The 15,924-nt window shown below is 47.2% G+C and overlaps 1 protein-coding gene across 5 annotated transcripts in view; it reads left to right on the top strand.

Annotated features, from left to right (window-relative positions):
- The first annotated feature begins 236 nt into the window (after positions 1–236).
- pfkpa (phosphofructokinase, platelet a) overlaps positions 237–15,924 on the top strand; it is a 35,587-nt gene continuing 19,899 nt past the window's right edge. For all 5 annotated transcript variants that reach the window (XM_064949113.1, XM_064949115.1, XM_064949116.1 and 2 more), the window contains exons 1-6: positions 237–506; positions 10,368–10,441; positions 11,942–12,022; positions 12,201–12,390; positions 14,238–14,403; positions 14,508–14,552. In XM_064949113.1, the coding sequence (XP_064805185.1) occupies positions 410–506; positions 10,368–10,441; positions 11,942–12,022; positions 12,201–12,390; positions 14,238–14,403; positions 14,508–14,552 (653 nt within the window). In that variant the 5' untranslated portion in view covers positions 237–409. The remainder of the gene's footprint in view (positions 507–10,367; positions 10,442–11,941; positions 12,023–12,200; positions 12,391–14,237; positions 14,404–14,507; positions 14,553–15,924) is intronic.

Below are 15,924 nucleotides of genomic sequence, written 5' to 3'. Positions count from 1 at the left end.
AGCAGCCATTAAAATGTGATTAGGCCTATTCAATGTACTGTCACATACAGTGGTTTTACAGTCAGGTTGGCCTACTCGTGTACTGCTCATAGGTACCTCCCATTCCATCACCTAATCTGCCCACCCACAAGTCTCCGATTGGTCCAAATACGGAAAGGTCTACGTGAAGCGAAAGTTCATTTGCTGACGATTATGTCAATTTATCGCCAACTTGTACTCTATGCAAATCGCTCACGAGCGTACATGCGGAACAGGCAGTGGGAGAATAGCGGTAGCGGGCACGGGAAGGAAGAGAGGAAAGGGGGGCGGACAGCAATTTTAGCCCTCCATCAGCGGCACAATTTATACTGTTTTAAATATAACTGTACATCTACCAATTTATTCATAAGAAGAAGTGAAAGCCGCCAAAATGGCACAGCCAGACAATCAAAGCAAGAGATTCTTTGAGAGTCTGTCGGGAGCAGGGAAATCCATCGCAGTGCTGACTAGCGGAGGGGATGCTCAAGGTACTGTGACAGATGACAGCGCAAGAGATTGTATGCTATGACATTGTATCAGTGGAGAGGCCCGTAGAGGGCGAAAAGCACCAATTTGAACTGAAAAGAAACACATTGTTACATCGTATATTGAATCAACTAGCCTTGATACCATGTTTCAATAAAAATAGCAATTCTTTGAAGTAATGTTACAGTAGCTGATATCTCAGGCGCAGTTAGCATTTCGGTGGTTAGCTCGCTCTGATTACCCACATATGGAGCATTTTCTCACCACTAGGCTAGCTGCAGGCTCCCGTCAAGGTGAAACACAAATGCCGACATAGCCAAATAGCTCGACGTCTATTCGATTATCTGGCCAATCATCTGATTTGTATTGATTTTCCACAACATTAACAAAAACGATGACACCGGTCGAAGTGTGGAGAGAGGAGAGGTGATTTAATTTTTCGAATTCTTGCCACTGCATTGCGGAGTTTCGTTCTGTTCGTGTGATCACGTATTGTAGCATTTGTCCCTTAATAATACTGGTATGCTTCATAGTAATATGCCACATTATAACATCGGGTTGATAAAGGAATTAGTGAGGATGAATGTTCACGACGACTCCTCCCAACCAGGAAGTCACTAAAAACGATAGTGTTCATGCTATCTTCATCATTTTGAAATGTAATACACGTCTGTCTCTGAAAAGCAGACGTTCACTGTTATGTTTATTATGAACGAGAATGTAATTGAAATAAGTTATGGGACTGCTATAAGCTTCAGGGATGCCCTAGCCTGTATGTTGCCTACGTGAGGACCTGCAGGCAGCGTCAGAGGAAACCCATTGTCGTATGCTGCCTACTGTCACTTTATGAATGTGACTTGTGCCTTAGTCAAAATAGGGCCATACCAGCTGTACTGTAATTATTTCAGCAAGTGTACATGCTTTTCAAAAGAGGAATAAGCAGTGGGAATCAGCTCAAACGACTTGATTGAATCATAGAGAAAGCAGAACCGCTTTCAAGATTGCTGCAGTAGGCCTTTGCTCAAAAGATAACTTTATCACTATAGGCCTACTGCAGCAATATTGACTTATGAGCCATGGTTGGAAGCCTATCTATATTCCACATGGTCCATCACATTGCACTGCAGTATCTATTTGAAATGAACTTGCCCACACACCCCTACAATGATGACCAAATGCCCTTACCCACTGCAGGATACAACATGATTGTAAAGGTTTTCTTTCTCCTCTTTCTCTCAAGAGGAGGTGTAGCAGGGATCGGACCAAAATGCAGCGTGGTTATTACGATTCATCTTTAATATAGATAAACACGAACAATACAAAAACAATAACCGTGGAAAACCTAAACAGCCTATCTGGTGCAAACAGAGACAGTAACAATCACCCACAAACACACAGTATAACCCAGGCTACCTAAGTATGATTCTCAATCAGAGACAACTAATGACACCTGCCTCTGATTGAGAACCATACTGGGCCCGAAACATAGAAATCCCCAAATCCTAGAAAATCAAACATAGACTGCCCACCCCAACTCACGCCCTGACCATACTAAATAATAAACACAAAACAAAGGAAATAAAGGTCAGAACGTGACAATGATTGTCATGACACCCCCCCCCCCCCAAAGGTGCGGACTCCGGCCTCAAAACCTTAACCTATAGGGGAGGGTCTGGGTGGGCGTCTGTCCGCGGTGGCGGCTCTGGCGCGGGACGCGGGCCCCACTTCACCATTGTCTTAGTCCGCCTCATTGTCCCCCTCATTGGCTTCCTAACCATGGCAACCCTTCTAAATGACCCTACTGGACAGAGGGGCGGAAGCTCTGGACAGAGGGGCGGAAGCTCTGGACAGAGGGGCGGAAGCTCTGGACAGAGGGGCGGAAGCTCTGGACAGAGGGGCGGAAGCTCTGAACAGAGGGGCGGAAGCTCTGGACAGAGGGGCGGAAGCTCTGAACAGAGGGGCTCTGGCGCCTCTGGGCTGACTGGTGGCACTGGCGGCCCCTGGCTGACTGGCGGCACTGGCGGCCCCTGGCTGACTTGCGGCACTGGCGGCCCCTGGCTGACTGGCGGCCCCTGGCTGACTGGCGGCACTGGCGGCCCCTTGCAGACTGGCGGCACTGGCGGCTCCTTGCAGACTGGCGGCACTGGTGGCTCCTTGCAGACTGGCGGCACTGGCGGCGCTGGGCAGACTGGCGGTACTGGCGGCGCTGGGCAGACGGGTAGCTCAGATGGCGCTGGGCAGACGGGTAGCTCAGATGGCGCTGGGCAGACGGGTAGCTCAGATGGCGCTGGGCAGACGGGAAGCTCCGGCAACGCTGGAGAGGAAGGCTCTGGCAGCGCTGGACTGAGTAGCTCTGGCGCCTCTGGAATGAGGGGCTCTAGCGCCTCTTGACTGAGGGGCGGTAGCTCTGGCAGCGCCGAACAGGCGGGAGATTCCGGCAGCACTGGAGAGGAGGAAGGCTCCGGCAGCACTGGACAGGCGGGAGCACTTGTAGGGATGAGACGGAGAGACAGCCTGGTGCGGGGGGCTGCCACCGGAGGGCTGGTGCGTGGAGGTGGTACCGGATAGACCGGACCGTGCAGGCGCACTGGAGCTCTTGAGTACCGAGCCTGCCCAACCTTACCCGGTTGAATGCTCCCGGTCGCCCTGCCAGTGCGGCGAGGTGGAATAGCCCGCACTGGGCTATGCAGGTGAACCGGGGACACCGTGCGCAAGGCTGGTGCCATGTAAGCCGGCCCAAGGAGACGCACTGGGGACCAGATGCGTAGAGCCGGCTTCATGGCACTTGGCTCGATGCTCACTCTAGCCCGGCCGATACGCGGAGCTGGTATGTACCGCACCGGGCTATGCACCCGCATTGGGGACACCGTGCACTCCACCACATAACACGGTGCCTGCCCGGTCTCTCTCGCCCCCCGGTAAGCACAGGAAGTTGGCGCAGGTCTCCTACCTGGCTTCGCCACACTTCCTGTGTGCCCCCCCCAAGACATTTTTGGGGCTGACTCTCAGGCTTCCATCCACGCCGCCGTGCTGCTCCTCATACCAGCGCCTCTCCGCCTTCACCGCCTCCAGCTCTTCTTTGGGGCGGCGATATTCTCCAGGCTGTGCCCAGGGTCCTTTTCCGTCCAATTCGTCCTCCCATGTCCATTCCTCCTCGCGCTGCTCCTGCTGCCGCTTCTCCTGCCGCACCTTGGGGCAGCGACACTCCCCTGGCTTTGCCCAGGGTCCTCTCCTGTCGAGGATTTCTTCCCAAGTCCAGAAGTCTTTATTTCGCTGCTCCTGCTGCTGCCCGTTACCACGCCGCTTGGTCCTCTTGTGGAGGGTGATTCTGTAAAGGTTTTCTTTCTCCTCTTCCTCTGAAGAGGAGGTGTAGCAGGGATCGGACCAAAATGCAGCGTTGTTATTACGATTCATCTTTAATAAAGATAGACACGAACAATACAAAAACAATAACCGTGGAAAACCTAAACAGCCTACCTGGTACAAACAAACACAGAAACAGGAACAATCACCCACAAACACACAGTGAAACCCAGGCTACCTTAGTATGATTCTCAATCAGAGACAACTAATGACACCTGCCTCTGATTGAGAACCATACTAGGCCGAAACATAGAAATCCTCAAATCATAGAAAATCAAACAGACTGCCCACCCCAACTCACACCCTGACCATACTAAATAATGAATACAAAACAAAGGAAATAAAGGTCAGAACGTGACAATGATGGTCATCACTGTAAAAATTGTCCCTGTAAATGTACAGCATTATACTGGCGGCAGAGTTGCCAGTTAAATACTAGTTTTGCTCCACAGCAGGGTTGCTGTAAAATGTTTTACAATATGAAAAACATTAATACAATACAGCACTATCTATCTATATATACAGTATATACCAAATATGTATGAACCACTTCCACTTCTAGAAACCTTAACAACTTCCAAAACAGACCAAGGACATGGCAAATACTCAAGCATTCAAGGTTTGAGACTTGCTGCCACTCCAATCTGCCCCCTTTATACATTTAATTGTTGGGGCACTACTACCACATATCAGTGACATTGGTAGCCTCTTACAAGGCCACCTTTTGCTGCGATTACAGCTGTAAGTCGCTTGGGGTATGTCTCTACCAGTTTTGCACATCGAGAGACTGACATTTTTTCCCATTCCTCCTTGCAAAACAGCTCGAGCTCAGTGAGGTTGGATGGAGAGCATTTGTGAACAGCAGTTTTCAGTTCTTTCCACATATTCTCGATTGGATTCAGGTCTGGACTTTGACTTGGCCATTCTAACACCTGGATATGTTTATTTTTGAACCATTCCATTGTAGATGTCGCTTTATGTTTTGGATCATTGTCTTGTCGGAAGACAAATCTCCGTCCCAGTCTCAGGTCTTTTGCAGACTCCATTCTTCCAGAATGGTCCTGTATTTGGCTCCATCCATCTTCCCATCAATTTTAACCATCTTCCCTGTCCCTGCTGAAGAAAAGCAGGCCCAAACCATGATGCTGCCACCACCATGTTTGACAGTGGGCATAGTGTGTTCAGTGTGATGAGCTGTGTTGCTTTTACGCCAAACATAACGTTTTGCATTGTTGCCAAAAAGTTCAATTTTGGTTTCATCTGACCGGAGCACCTTCTTCCACATGTTTGGTGTGTCTCCCAGGTGGCTTGTGGCAAACTTTAAACAACACTTTTTATGGATATTTTTAAGAAATGGCTTTCTTCTTGCCACTCTTCCATAAAGGCCAGATTTGTGCAATATACGACTGATTGTTGTCCTATGGACAGAGTCTCCCACCTCAGCTGTAGATCTCTGCAGTTCATCCAGAGTGATCATGGGCCTCTTGGCTGCATCTCTGATCAGTCTTCTCCTTGTATGAGCTGAAAGTTTAGAGGGACGGCCAGGTCTTGGTAGATTTGCAGTGGTCTGATACTCCTTCCATTTCAATATTATTGCTTGCACAGTGCTTCTTGGGATGTTTAAAGCCTGGGAAATCTTTTTGTATCCAAATCCGGCTTTAAACTTCTTCACAACAGTATCTCGGACCTGCCTGGTGTGTTCCTTGTTCTTCATGATGCTCTCTGCGCTTTTAACGGACCTCTGAGACTATCACAGTGCAGGTGCATTTATACGGAGACTTGATTACACACAGGTGGATTGTATTTATCATCATTAGTCATTTAGGTCAACATTGGATCATTCAGAGATCCTCACTGAACTTCTGGAGAGAGTTTGCTGCACTGAAAGTAAAGGGGCTGAATAATTTTGCACACCCAATTTTTCAGTTTTTGATTTGTTAAAAAAGTTTGAAATATCCAATAAATGTCGTTCCACTTCATGATTGTGTCCCACTTGTTGTTGATTCTTCACAAAAAAATACAGTTTTATATCTTTGTTTGAAGCCTGAAATGTGGCAAAAGGTCACAAAGTTCAAGGGTGCCGAATACTTTCGCAAGGCACTGTATAAACACCTAGATGGTAAACAACCCCATAAACCTACAAAACCCGTAGACAGTACAAAAAACACATACATCACCCATGTCACACCCTGACCTAACCAAAACAATAAAGAAAACAAAGAATACTCAGGTCAGGGCGTGACAGTACCCCCCCACAAAGGTGCGGACTCCGGCCGCAAAACCTAATCTAACGGGGAGGGTCCGGGTGGGCCCTTTTCACGGCGGCAGCTCGGGTGCAGGACGTGGACCCCGCTCTACCTCAGTCTTGGCCCACTTAGGTGGCGCATCTGGCAGATCCGGACTGGACGGAGACTCTGGCGGATCCGGACTGGACGGAGACTGGTGGTACCGGGCTGGAGACACACACCTCAGGGCGAGTGCGGGGAGAAGGAACAGGGCGTACTGGACTGCCGAGGCACACTATAGGCCTGGTGCGTGGTGCCGGCACTGGTGGTACCGGGCTGGAGACGCGCACCTCAGGGCGAGTGCGGGGAGCAGGCACAGCACGTACTGGGCTGTGGAGGCGTACTGGAGGTCTGGAGTGTAAAGCTGACAACCCGTCCTGGCTGGATGCTCATTTTAGCCCAGCCAATGCGAGGAGCTGGAATATAGCGCACCGGGCTAGAAATGCACACTGGAGACACCGAGCGCATCTCTGCATAACACGGTGCCTGACCAGTTACACGCTCCCCACGTTAAGAACAAGGAGTTGGCTCAGGTCTCCTACCTGACTTAGCCAATCTCCTCGTTTGCCCCCCCCAAAAATAATTATTGGGGCTGCCTCTCGGGCTTCCATGCCAGCCGTGTAGCCTTATATCATCGCCGTTCCTCCATTCTCCTGTATCCCTCCTCACACTTAACAAACTATACAAAACAACAAACGTGACGCTATAATAATACTAGTGCAGACACAGGCAACTAGACATAGACAATAACCCACGAAATACCAAAAGAAGATGGCTGCCTAAATATATGGTGCCCAATCAGAGACAACGATAAACACCTGCCTCTAATTGAGAACCAATCTAGGCAACCATAGACATATATAAACACCTAGATGGTAAACAACCCCATAAACCTACAAAACCCCTAGACAGTACAAAAACCACATACACCACCCATGTCACACCCTGACCTAACCAAAACAATAAAGAAAACAAAGAATACTCAGGTCAGGGTGTGACAGCTGGTAATATGGGTAATATCTTCTTAGGGAACTGATCTGTCTGCCCAATATAAAGGATCAAAACTGTCAGAGGAATAAAAATAAAAATAGCATAAATAGGAAAGTATACCAGTTTCATTAGAGGACCAGGATGTGGACAACTGTGCCATACAGATTGCAAAATAGTTGGGAAAGGTTTTTTGATGTACCGATTCCATGGTACAGGGTGTGTGAGTTTACATTTTTTAAAACAACGCAAGATTCAAGGCTTCATGCTTTTCAGCTAAAATTATTATATAGAATCCTTGACACCAACAAAATGTTGAATATTTGGGGCATAAAATCATTGAAGCTCTGAAGATTTTGTTGTGAGGATACAGAATCAATAGACCATTTATGTTGGTATTGTCCTCAGGTAGCCTGTTTCTGGTCTCAGGTTCAGGAATGGCTGAAAATGCATCGCATTGATCTAAAATTGACCCTAGAAATAGTACTGTTAGGAGATCTGGAGAGACCGGGTCAGTCAATTACTAATATACTACTCCTCTTATTTAAAGTATTTATCTTCAACTCGCAATCTGCGGATTCTATTCGATTAGATAGATTGAAATTGTACATTAAACATCACCGCATAGTTGAAAGTTATGTGTTGCGTAGAAACCCAAAGTGGGTGGCCAGCAGAGATAGATGGGATGGGCTGAGGGAAGCTGAGGATTGGTTTGTGGAATTGGAGACAAGTGGGAGTGGAGTTGCTGTGCGGGAGATAGAATGATGGTCAAAGATGAACGTTTAAAAAATAAAACATAATCAAAAGTACATTTGAATGACACTGATGCAACTAATGCCAGTTTGCCTGAGGCTGATGCCGTGTAGGTGTTTGTACACATGCATATACACACTCTCTCATTCAAATAAACACATACAAGAACACACACATATATGTAGTAGTGCCAGACATGCACCCAAACCTATACAGTTGACATTGCTGTTATGATTTTAGTTGTCATTGATGTCATTTAAAATGTATTATTTTGTTTTATTATTTTTTTTGCATTGTTGTTTGCTGTTTTCTTCTGTCTTTTCCTTTTTTCTCTTTAGTTCATTCTCCTGGTTGTTGGTGCATTGGGTGGGGAATGGAATTAATTTTATTTTTTATTTTTCTTCTTGGGGGACTGTGGGAGGGCTCTCAAATGGTTGAGGGACAGCTTTTGGGGAACTGTGGGGGGGGATCTTGGAGGGTTCGGGTTCACATTTTTAGGCCTGGTGGTAGATTGGTCAACGTGCCCTTGAGCAAGGCATTGACCTTGGATGGTTCTGTGTGTCGCTCTGAATGGGAATCTGTTGGATAACTGGTATGATGTAGTTGTTGAGCGGCTTCACTGCAAGCATATTGTATGTTTCGAATATTCAATAAAAAATATATATATATTTTTAACTGTTTGGGCAAGAAACAAGCCATTTGCTCTGTATTAATGGTGCAAACCTAACAGTCACGAGTCTGCGCTTTATTCACGGTGGCTACTGTACCCAGGGGCTACGGTAGAGCGAAGCCTAATCATTACAATTATTATCTGCGTGATTAGTTTTTTCTTCATTTTTTGTTGTTGTTGCTAATAATCTGAGCTTTATGCGTCTCTCCCGGCAGCATTCGGTTTGTGCCTGAAACTGAACATTTTAATCTACATTAGGCATACTGTAAAGAAATACTGAAATTCTGTTAATTATTCCAATTAATATCAGAAATTTGAGTATTTTACCCATAATGAATTTTACTGTGCATTCTACAGTGTTTTAATATTGAAAAGTCTTACAGTGCAGTCAAGATGCCTTTGGCTCAGCCAGGAATGGCCAGGAGTACACTGATCGATCCCCTGTGGGAGGCTTTATAATGCCAAAGCAATGTTGTCTGCCTCACTGCGCTGCAGGGTTCACTGTCGCTGCAGGCCTTACTGCTCAGCCTCTGTTAGGCCCCAAACATAAGTCTTGGGCCTCAGAAAGTACAACTACTGTAGTACTCATCTGGAGGATCAGAGAGCATTCAGGCCGACTGAAAACAACAACAAGAATGTCAGCTTCAGAAATAAGTCCCACTGGGCACCAATGCCAGTTGATTTAAATTTGGTTGAGTTGTCAACTAATGTGAAATCAACAAAACATTTCAAAATATCATTGGAGTGAGATTAAATGTTGGGAGAAAAAAAGAAAACAGTCCCTTACATTGATTACTTTTTGCAAATCCGTTTTAGACATTGATTCAACGTCATCACATGACATTTCTGTTGTCGTTGAAATGACATGGGAACAACGTTGATTCAACCTGTTTGTGCCCAGTGGGATGAGTCCGTCAGACTTGTAGCTTACAATACCCATATGTTCTCTCTGGCTCTGCCACACTCATAATCAGATCGTTTACAAGAGGTAATACGAATATAACGATGCTATTCATATTCATGTAGTTACGCCAACAGAACAGCCATGATCACTTGACTTGTAAAGTGGCAGCGGACGATCCCTTTATGATGATTATGGATGAAGAACTATGGATTTGTCATTATGTAATAGCTTTTATAACACACTCAATGTTAGGCTCGGCCCTATGAGGTTCATTTAGAGAAGTCTGTACCAGTTCTTCTTCTTTTTTTCTTCCCTGCTTTCCCTTGCTTTCTTTCATATCCTCCTGATGGTCAATCTCAGAAGTGTGTTGCTTAGTAACAGCTTAGCCTAGCAACTATTGCACTGTGAAACCAAACGTTTATCAGATTGTTTATAAACGCCTTGGCCTCGTCAGCCAAGTTCCACGGATCTGCCTGGTCTAAAGCACACCAATCATTATTCCTACTGTCTAAGAAGCTACAGTTGGTTAACCTGACATTAGAATTGTAGGCACAGAACACCATCTTTACAATTCTCTCCAAGGCAACTGAACATGGCAGTGGGAGACTGGGAGTCCTGCAGTGGAAGCGGACTGCACAGTGTTGGTATTTTTTGGAAGCGAGGCTCTTTCTTATGGTGATAAAAGATTCCGACTTCGGCCTGAAAGGGGGCATGGCATTACATGTTGAGCTATTCACCACGTACGCTCATACGTGTATGCGCAGGACTCCTGTGCTTTGGCCATATGTTCTCTTGTTGATTTAATTAGACTATGTAGGACACATCGCTACAGGAGTCTTAAGCAGTATTCAAATGTAGTTATTTAAAAATGCCTTATTCAAGTGAGTTTTCTGTTGGCCAGGAATGAATGCTGCTGTCCGGGCCGTCGTTCGAATGGGAATCTATGTGGGAGCCAAAGTTTACTTCATTCGCGAGGTGAGTCTAGACACTCTGTACACACAGCACTACTTTACAAACAACACAAATCCTTCCTTACCCAAGGATAAGCCAACAGGTGGGACTATCCGGGCAAAGCAAGACAAGGAGCACTCTGTATTTATCTTGAGTTTTATTCCTGGGACAAAACACGTTGTAAACACCTTACTGAGCTGAGTATGTTCCTACCTTCCAGGGTGGTTTTGTATGAAGACAAACAGGATGACTGATCAACATTTGGAATCTTTCTCAAAATTAGCCGATTAGAGGCTACGGCCCAACATTTGACCAGCTCTTGCATCTATCATGTGGAAGCTGAATTACAAACACAGGGATACATGCCTACAGTAGGCTACAGTACAGGGCAATGTTTGTGTTGCATATTCTAACCCTCTGGATGGAACCAGACCATCTATTTCACATATAGCCTACACGCTGACAAATGGGCTGGGTTTTGCTTACGCCTCGGGTCTAATGATGATGCATATGTTGAATGAATTATGATATGTTAAGCCTCTATGCAGCTCACTGCCTGAGCAGGCCAGGGCCTAAAATGCCTGCTCGTTCTGTCATTTGTGTCCATGGTGGCCTACACTTTTATATCAATGACTAAAGGCATTAGTCGACAGATCACATGTATTTTCCCTTTCGGGTCTGCTCAGGTAATCTGTTTGGCTTCCGTGTCCGTTTAAACAGGATGTGAAAGCCAAAGACCTGATACACAGTAGGACATATTTGTTTTATAACTCTTTGGTTTAAATTGCGACCATTCTGGTTGCATAGGCTATGCTCCTATAAGCATTGGTCGTCTGTGCGGCCTGGAGCTTTTTCATTTGGTAGCACCAGTCCGCCTCAAAGTATATTCACTCAGATAAACATTGAATGGCAAAATGATGTTTGTGCCATTTGGAGTAGCCTAAGCAAAGTTATTACATTTGTGTCGTTTATTGTCAGTAGGCTGAAGCAAAGTTATTACATGTGTATCGTTTCTTGTCAGTAGGCCTACGCTCTGGTTGTTGTTACATTTGTTGAATTATTTGATAAAGTTGGTGCATTGTATCATTTCAACTCACCTGTGAGGGTGAACAGGAAATTCAGCAACTCGTGAAGGACAGTATAAGTTCAAAGTCAAGTTGACAACTTGACAGTGGAAGTTTTACAGATAAAAATTTGAAAATGTCCTCCTATGGGTTCGGGGACCAATTAAAAAAGGTAATTCAAGCAAAACATGACGTGATTGCTAAATTAGTTCCAAAAATTGGACTGAACTTGAAATCACAAAACGTATTGCTACCCTGTGCTACCAATATTTTTTTTTTTTTAGAGCACTGCTTAGTCTTGTACTTGGACATTTCTAATTTGATTCTGTGCAGGGGTAACACGCAACGATAATGATTGATATACACACTGCATGCCAGTCCAGATATTACAGATAGTGGGGGGTTGTTAAGCCTAAGAAGTGTGCGTGTGTACTTTGTAACATCTGTGTTGTATCTACAGGGATATCAGGGTATGGTAGATGGTGGAGAAGAGAACATAAAGGAGGCATCCTGGGAAAGTGTCTCCAGCATGTTACAAATGGTGAGTACTGTACCATCCATGTAGGACATAAATAGATGACCACACACTGAATCACAGTAGCCTATTTACAAAACCAGTAGACATAGACAGAGCTATAATTGATTGGTGTGAGTAGGCATCTTGCATCTGGGCTGTATTTTACATCCACTTCAATGTTTGTGTAATGCCACCATGCCAGGGTGGCACTGTCATTGGCAGTGCCCGGTGCAAGGAGTTCCGGTCCCACGAGGGGCGTCTGAAGGCAGCCCACAACCTGGTGCAGCGGGGCATCACCAACCTGTGTGTGATCGGAGGGGACGGCAGCCTGACTGGGGCCAACCTCTTCAGAGAGGAGTGGAGCGGACTGCTGGAGGAACTGGTCCAGCAGGGTGGGGAATGGGGCTGGTTTTGTTTCTACCGGGGACAGGAGAGGGGTTAGGGATCGAAGGTTTGGAAAGGTGGGGACTGGTACTTCAACCGGGGACAGGAGAGGGGTTAGGGATCGAAGGTTTGGAAAGGTGGGGACTGGCACTTCTACCGGGGACAGGAGAGGGGTTAGGGATCGAAGGTTTGGAAATGTGGGGACTGGCACTTCTACCGGGGACAGGAGAGGGGTTAGGGATCGAAGGTTTGGAAAGGTGGGGACTGGCACTTCTACCAGGGACAGGAGAGGGGTTAGTGATCGAAGGTTTGGAAAGGTGGGGACTGGCACTTCTACCGGGAACAGGAGAGGGGTTAGGGATCGAAGGTTTGGAAAGGTGGGGACTGGCACTTCAACCGGGGACAGGAGATGGGTTAGGGATCGAAGGTTTGGAAAGGTGGGGACTAGCACTTCTACCGGGGACAGGAGAGGGGTTGGGGATCGAAGGTTTGGAAAGGTGGGGACTGGCACTTCTACCTGGGACAGGAGAGGGGTTAGGGATCGAAGGTTTGGAAAGGTGGGGACTGGCACTTCTACCAGGGACAGGAGAGGGGTTAGGGATCGAAGGTTTGGAAAAGTGGGGACTGGCACTTCTACCGGGGACAGGAGAGGGGTTAGGGATCGAAGGTTTGGAAAGGTGGGGACTGGCACTTCTACCGGGGACAGGAGAGGGGTTAGGGATCGAAGGTTTGGAAAGGTGGGGACTGGCACTTCAACCGGGGACAGGAGAGAAGTACGAGAGAAAGGGATTGCAGAGAGAAAAGTGTACTTCAGAAGGGTTTGTTTGCTGCGGGGACAGGAGAGAAGTACGAGAGAAAGGGATTGCAGAGAGAAAAGTGTACTGCACAAGGGTTTGTTTGCTGCGGGGACAGGAGAGAAGTACGAGATAAAGGGATTGCAGAGAGAAAAGTGTACTGCAGAAGGGTTTGTTTGCTGCGGGGACAGGAGAGAAGTACGAGATAAAGGGATTGCAGAGAGAAAAGTGTACTGCAGAAGGGTTTGTTTGCTGCGGGGACAGGAGAGAAGTACGAGAGAAAGGGATTGCAGAGAGAAAAGTGTACTGCAGAAGGGTTTGTTTGCTGCGGGGACAGGAGAGAAGTACGAGAGAAAGGGATTGCAGAGAGAAAAGTGTACTGCAGAAGGGTTTGTTTGCTGCTTGGACAGGAGAGAAGTACGAGAGAAAGGGATTGCAGAGAGAAAAGTGTACTGCAGAAGGGTTTGTTTGCTGCTTGGACAGGAGAGAAGTACGAGAGAAAGGGATTGCAGAGAGAAAAGTGTACTTCAGAAGGGTTTGTTTGCTGCGGCGACAGACAGGAGCATGATGTAGGGGTCATTGAAAGAGAGCTTAGAGAAAGGTATGGGGCTGTAAAAGAGAGAGGTCATACTGACAGGGTGACATATTGACACTGAAAAGACGTGGAAATGTCAAGATTGGTATTGTGGTAAGCTGAACAGTCTTAAAAGTGTATTTGCAGATGAGGTAATCCATTGTGAGCTCGCTGCTAGAACAGGATAATAAATCCCCAAATGTTTTTCATCTGAAAGGATTTGTCCGGGAAGACAACAACTCTGTCCTCTGACATGGTTTTTATTTGAGAATGAATTGGTCTTAGTTTCACATTGTGTACCCGTGTTGGATGTTTCGTATCCTAACTTAGAATGAAGCTCCAATGTCAAGTTAACCTTTCTGCTTAGAAGTTATGGCTAATCCCACCTCACATTGAAGAGTCAGGGAACTTGGAACAAATTGCTTTCCTTTATTTCAATCTTAGTCACAAAAGTATATAATTGCATTGTTCTTAAACTTTGCCGCAGGTTTGATTGATGAAGATGCTGTCCAGAAGTATTCAGCCCTGCACATCGTCGGGATGGTGGGGTCTATCGACAACGACTTCTGTGGCACTGACATGACAATCGGGACGGACTCTGCCCTGCACAGGATCATAGAGGTGGTGGATGCAATCATGACCACCGCACAGAGGTTAGCAATAGTAGCTTTAGCAAATGTTGTTTGGGTTTTTACTTTGTCTGTGAGCCAATGATTCTCTCAAATGTCATCTTCTCACTCGCTCATCTCTCTTTCAGCCACCAGAGGACATTTGTGCTGGAGGTCATGGGCAGGCATTGTGGGTAAGACAGACACAGACTTTTAAACGTATTTAAAAACTGATATGCTAACACACCTTATGTGTGACCTTGTGTGTGAGTTCAGATCTGTCCTGTGGGGCCGATGGGTGCTGTTGTCTGACTTGTGTGTGCGTCTTTGTGTGTCTGTGTGTGCGTCTCCAGATACCTGGCTTTAGTGAGTGCCCTGGCGTGTGGTGCTGACTGGGTGCTGTTGTCTGACTTGTGTGTGCGTCTTTGTGTGTCTGTGTGTGCGTCTCCAGATACCTGGCTTTAGTGAGTGCCCTGGCGTGTGGTGCTGACTGGGTGCTGTTGTCTGACTTGTGTGTGCGTCTTTGTGTGTCTGTGTGTGCGTCTCCAGATACCTGGCTTTAGTGAGTGCCCTGGCGTGTGGGGCCGATGGGTGCTGTTGTCTGACTAGTGTGTGCGTCTTTGTGTGTCTGTGTGTGCGTCTCCAGATACCTGGCTTTAGTGAGTGCCCTGGCGTGTGGGGCCGATGGGTGCTGTTGTCTGACTAGTGTGTGCGTCTTTGTGTGTCTGTGTGTGCGTCTCCAGATACCTGGCTTTAGTGAGTGCCCTGGCGTGTGGGGCCGATGGGTGCTGTTGTCTGACTTGTGTGTGCGTCTTTGTTTGTCTGTGTGTGCGTCTCCAGATACCTGGCTTTAGTGAGTGCCCTGGCGTGTGGGGCCGATGGGTGCTGTTGTCTGACTTGTGTGTGCGTCTTTGTTTGTCTGTGTGTGCGTCTCCAGCTACCTGGCTTTAGTGAGTGCCCTGGCGTGTGGGGCCGATGGGTGTTGTTGTCTGACTTGTGTGTGCGTCTTTGTGTGTCTGTGTGTGCGTCTCCAGATACCTGGCTTTAGTGAGTGCCCTGGCGTGTGGGGCCGATGGGTACTGTTGTCTGACTTGTGTGTGCGTCTTTGTGTGTCTGTGTGTGCGTCTCCAGATACCTGGCTTTAGTGAGTGCCCTGGCGTGTGGGGCCGATGGGTGCTGTTGTCTGACTTGTGTGTGCGTCTTTGTGTGTCTGTGTGTGCGTCTCCAGATACCTGGCTTTTGTGAGTGCCCTGGCGTGTGGGGCCGATGGGTGCTGTTGTCTGACTTGTGTGTGAGTCTTTGTGTGTCTGTGTGTGCGTCTCCAGATACCTAGCTTTAGTGAGTGCCCTGGCGTGTGGGGCCGATGGGTGCTGTTGTCTGACTTGTGTGTGAGTCTTTGTGTGTCTGTGTGTGCGTCTCCAGATACCTGGCTTTAGTGAGTGCCCTGGCGTGTGGGGCCGATGGGTACTGTTGTCTGACTTGTGTGTGCATCGTTGTGTGTCTGTGTGTGCGTCTCCAGATACCTGGCTTTAGTGAGTGCCCTGGCGTGTGGTGCTGACTGGGTGC

This window comes from Oncorhynchus masou, chromosome 30 (genome assembly GCF_036934945.1).
Source record: "Oncorhynchus masou masou isolate Uvic2021 chromosome 30, UVic_Omas_1.1, whole genome shotgun sequence".
Taxonomy (NCBI): Eukaryota; Metazoa; Chordata; class Actinopteri; order Salmoniformes; family Salmonidae; genus Oncorhynchus; species Oncorhynchus masou.
This window is presented reverse-complemented; position numbering and strand designations above follow the sequence as displayed.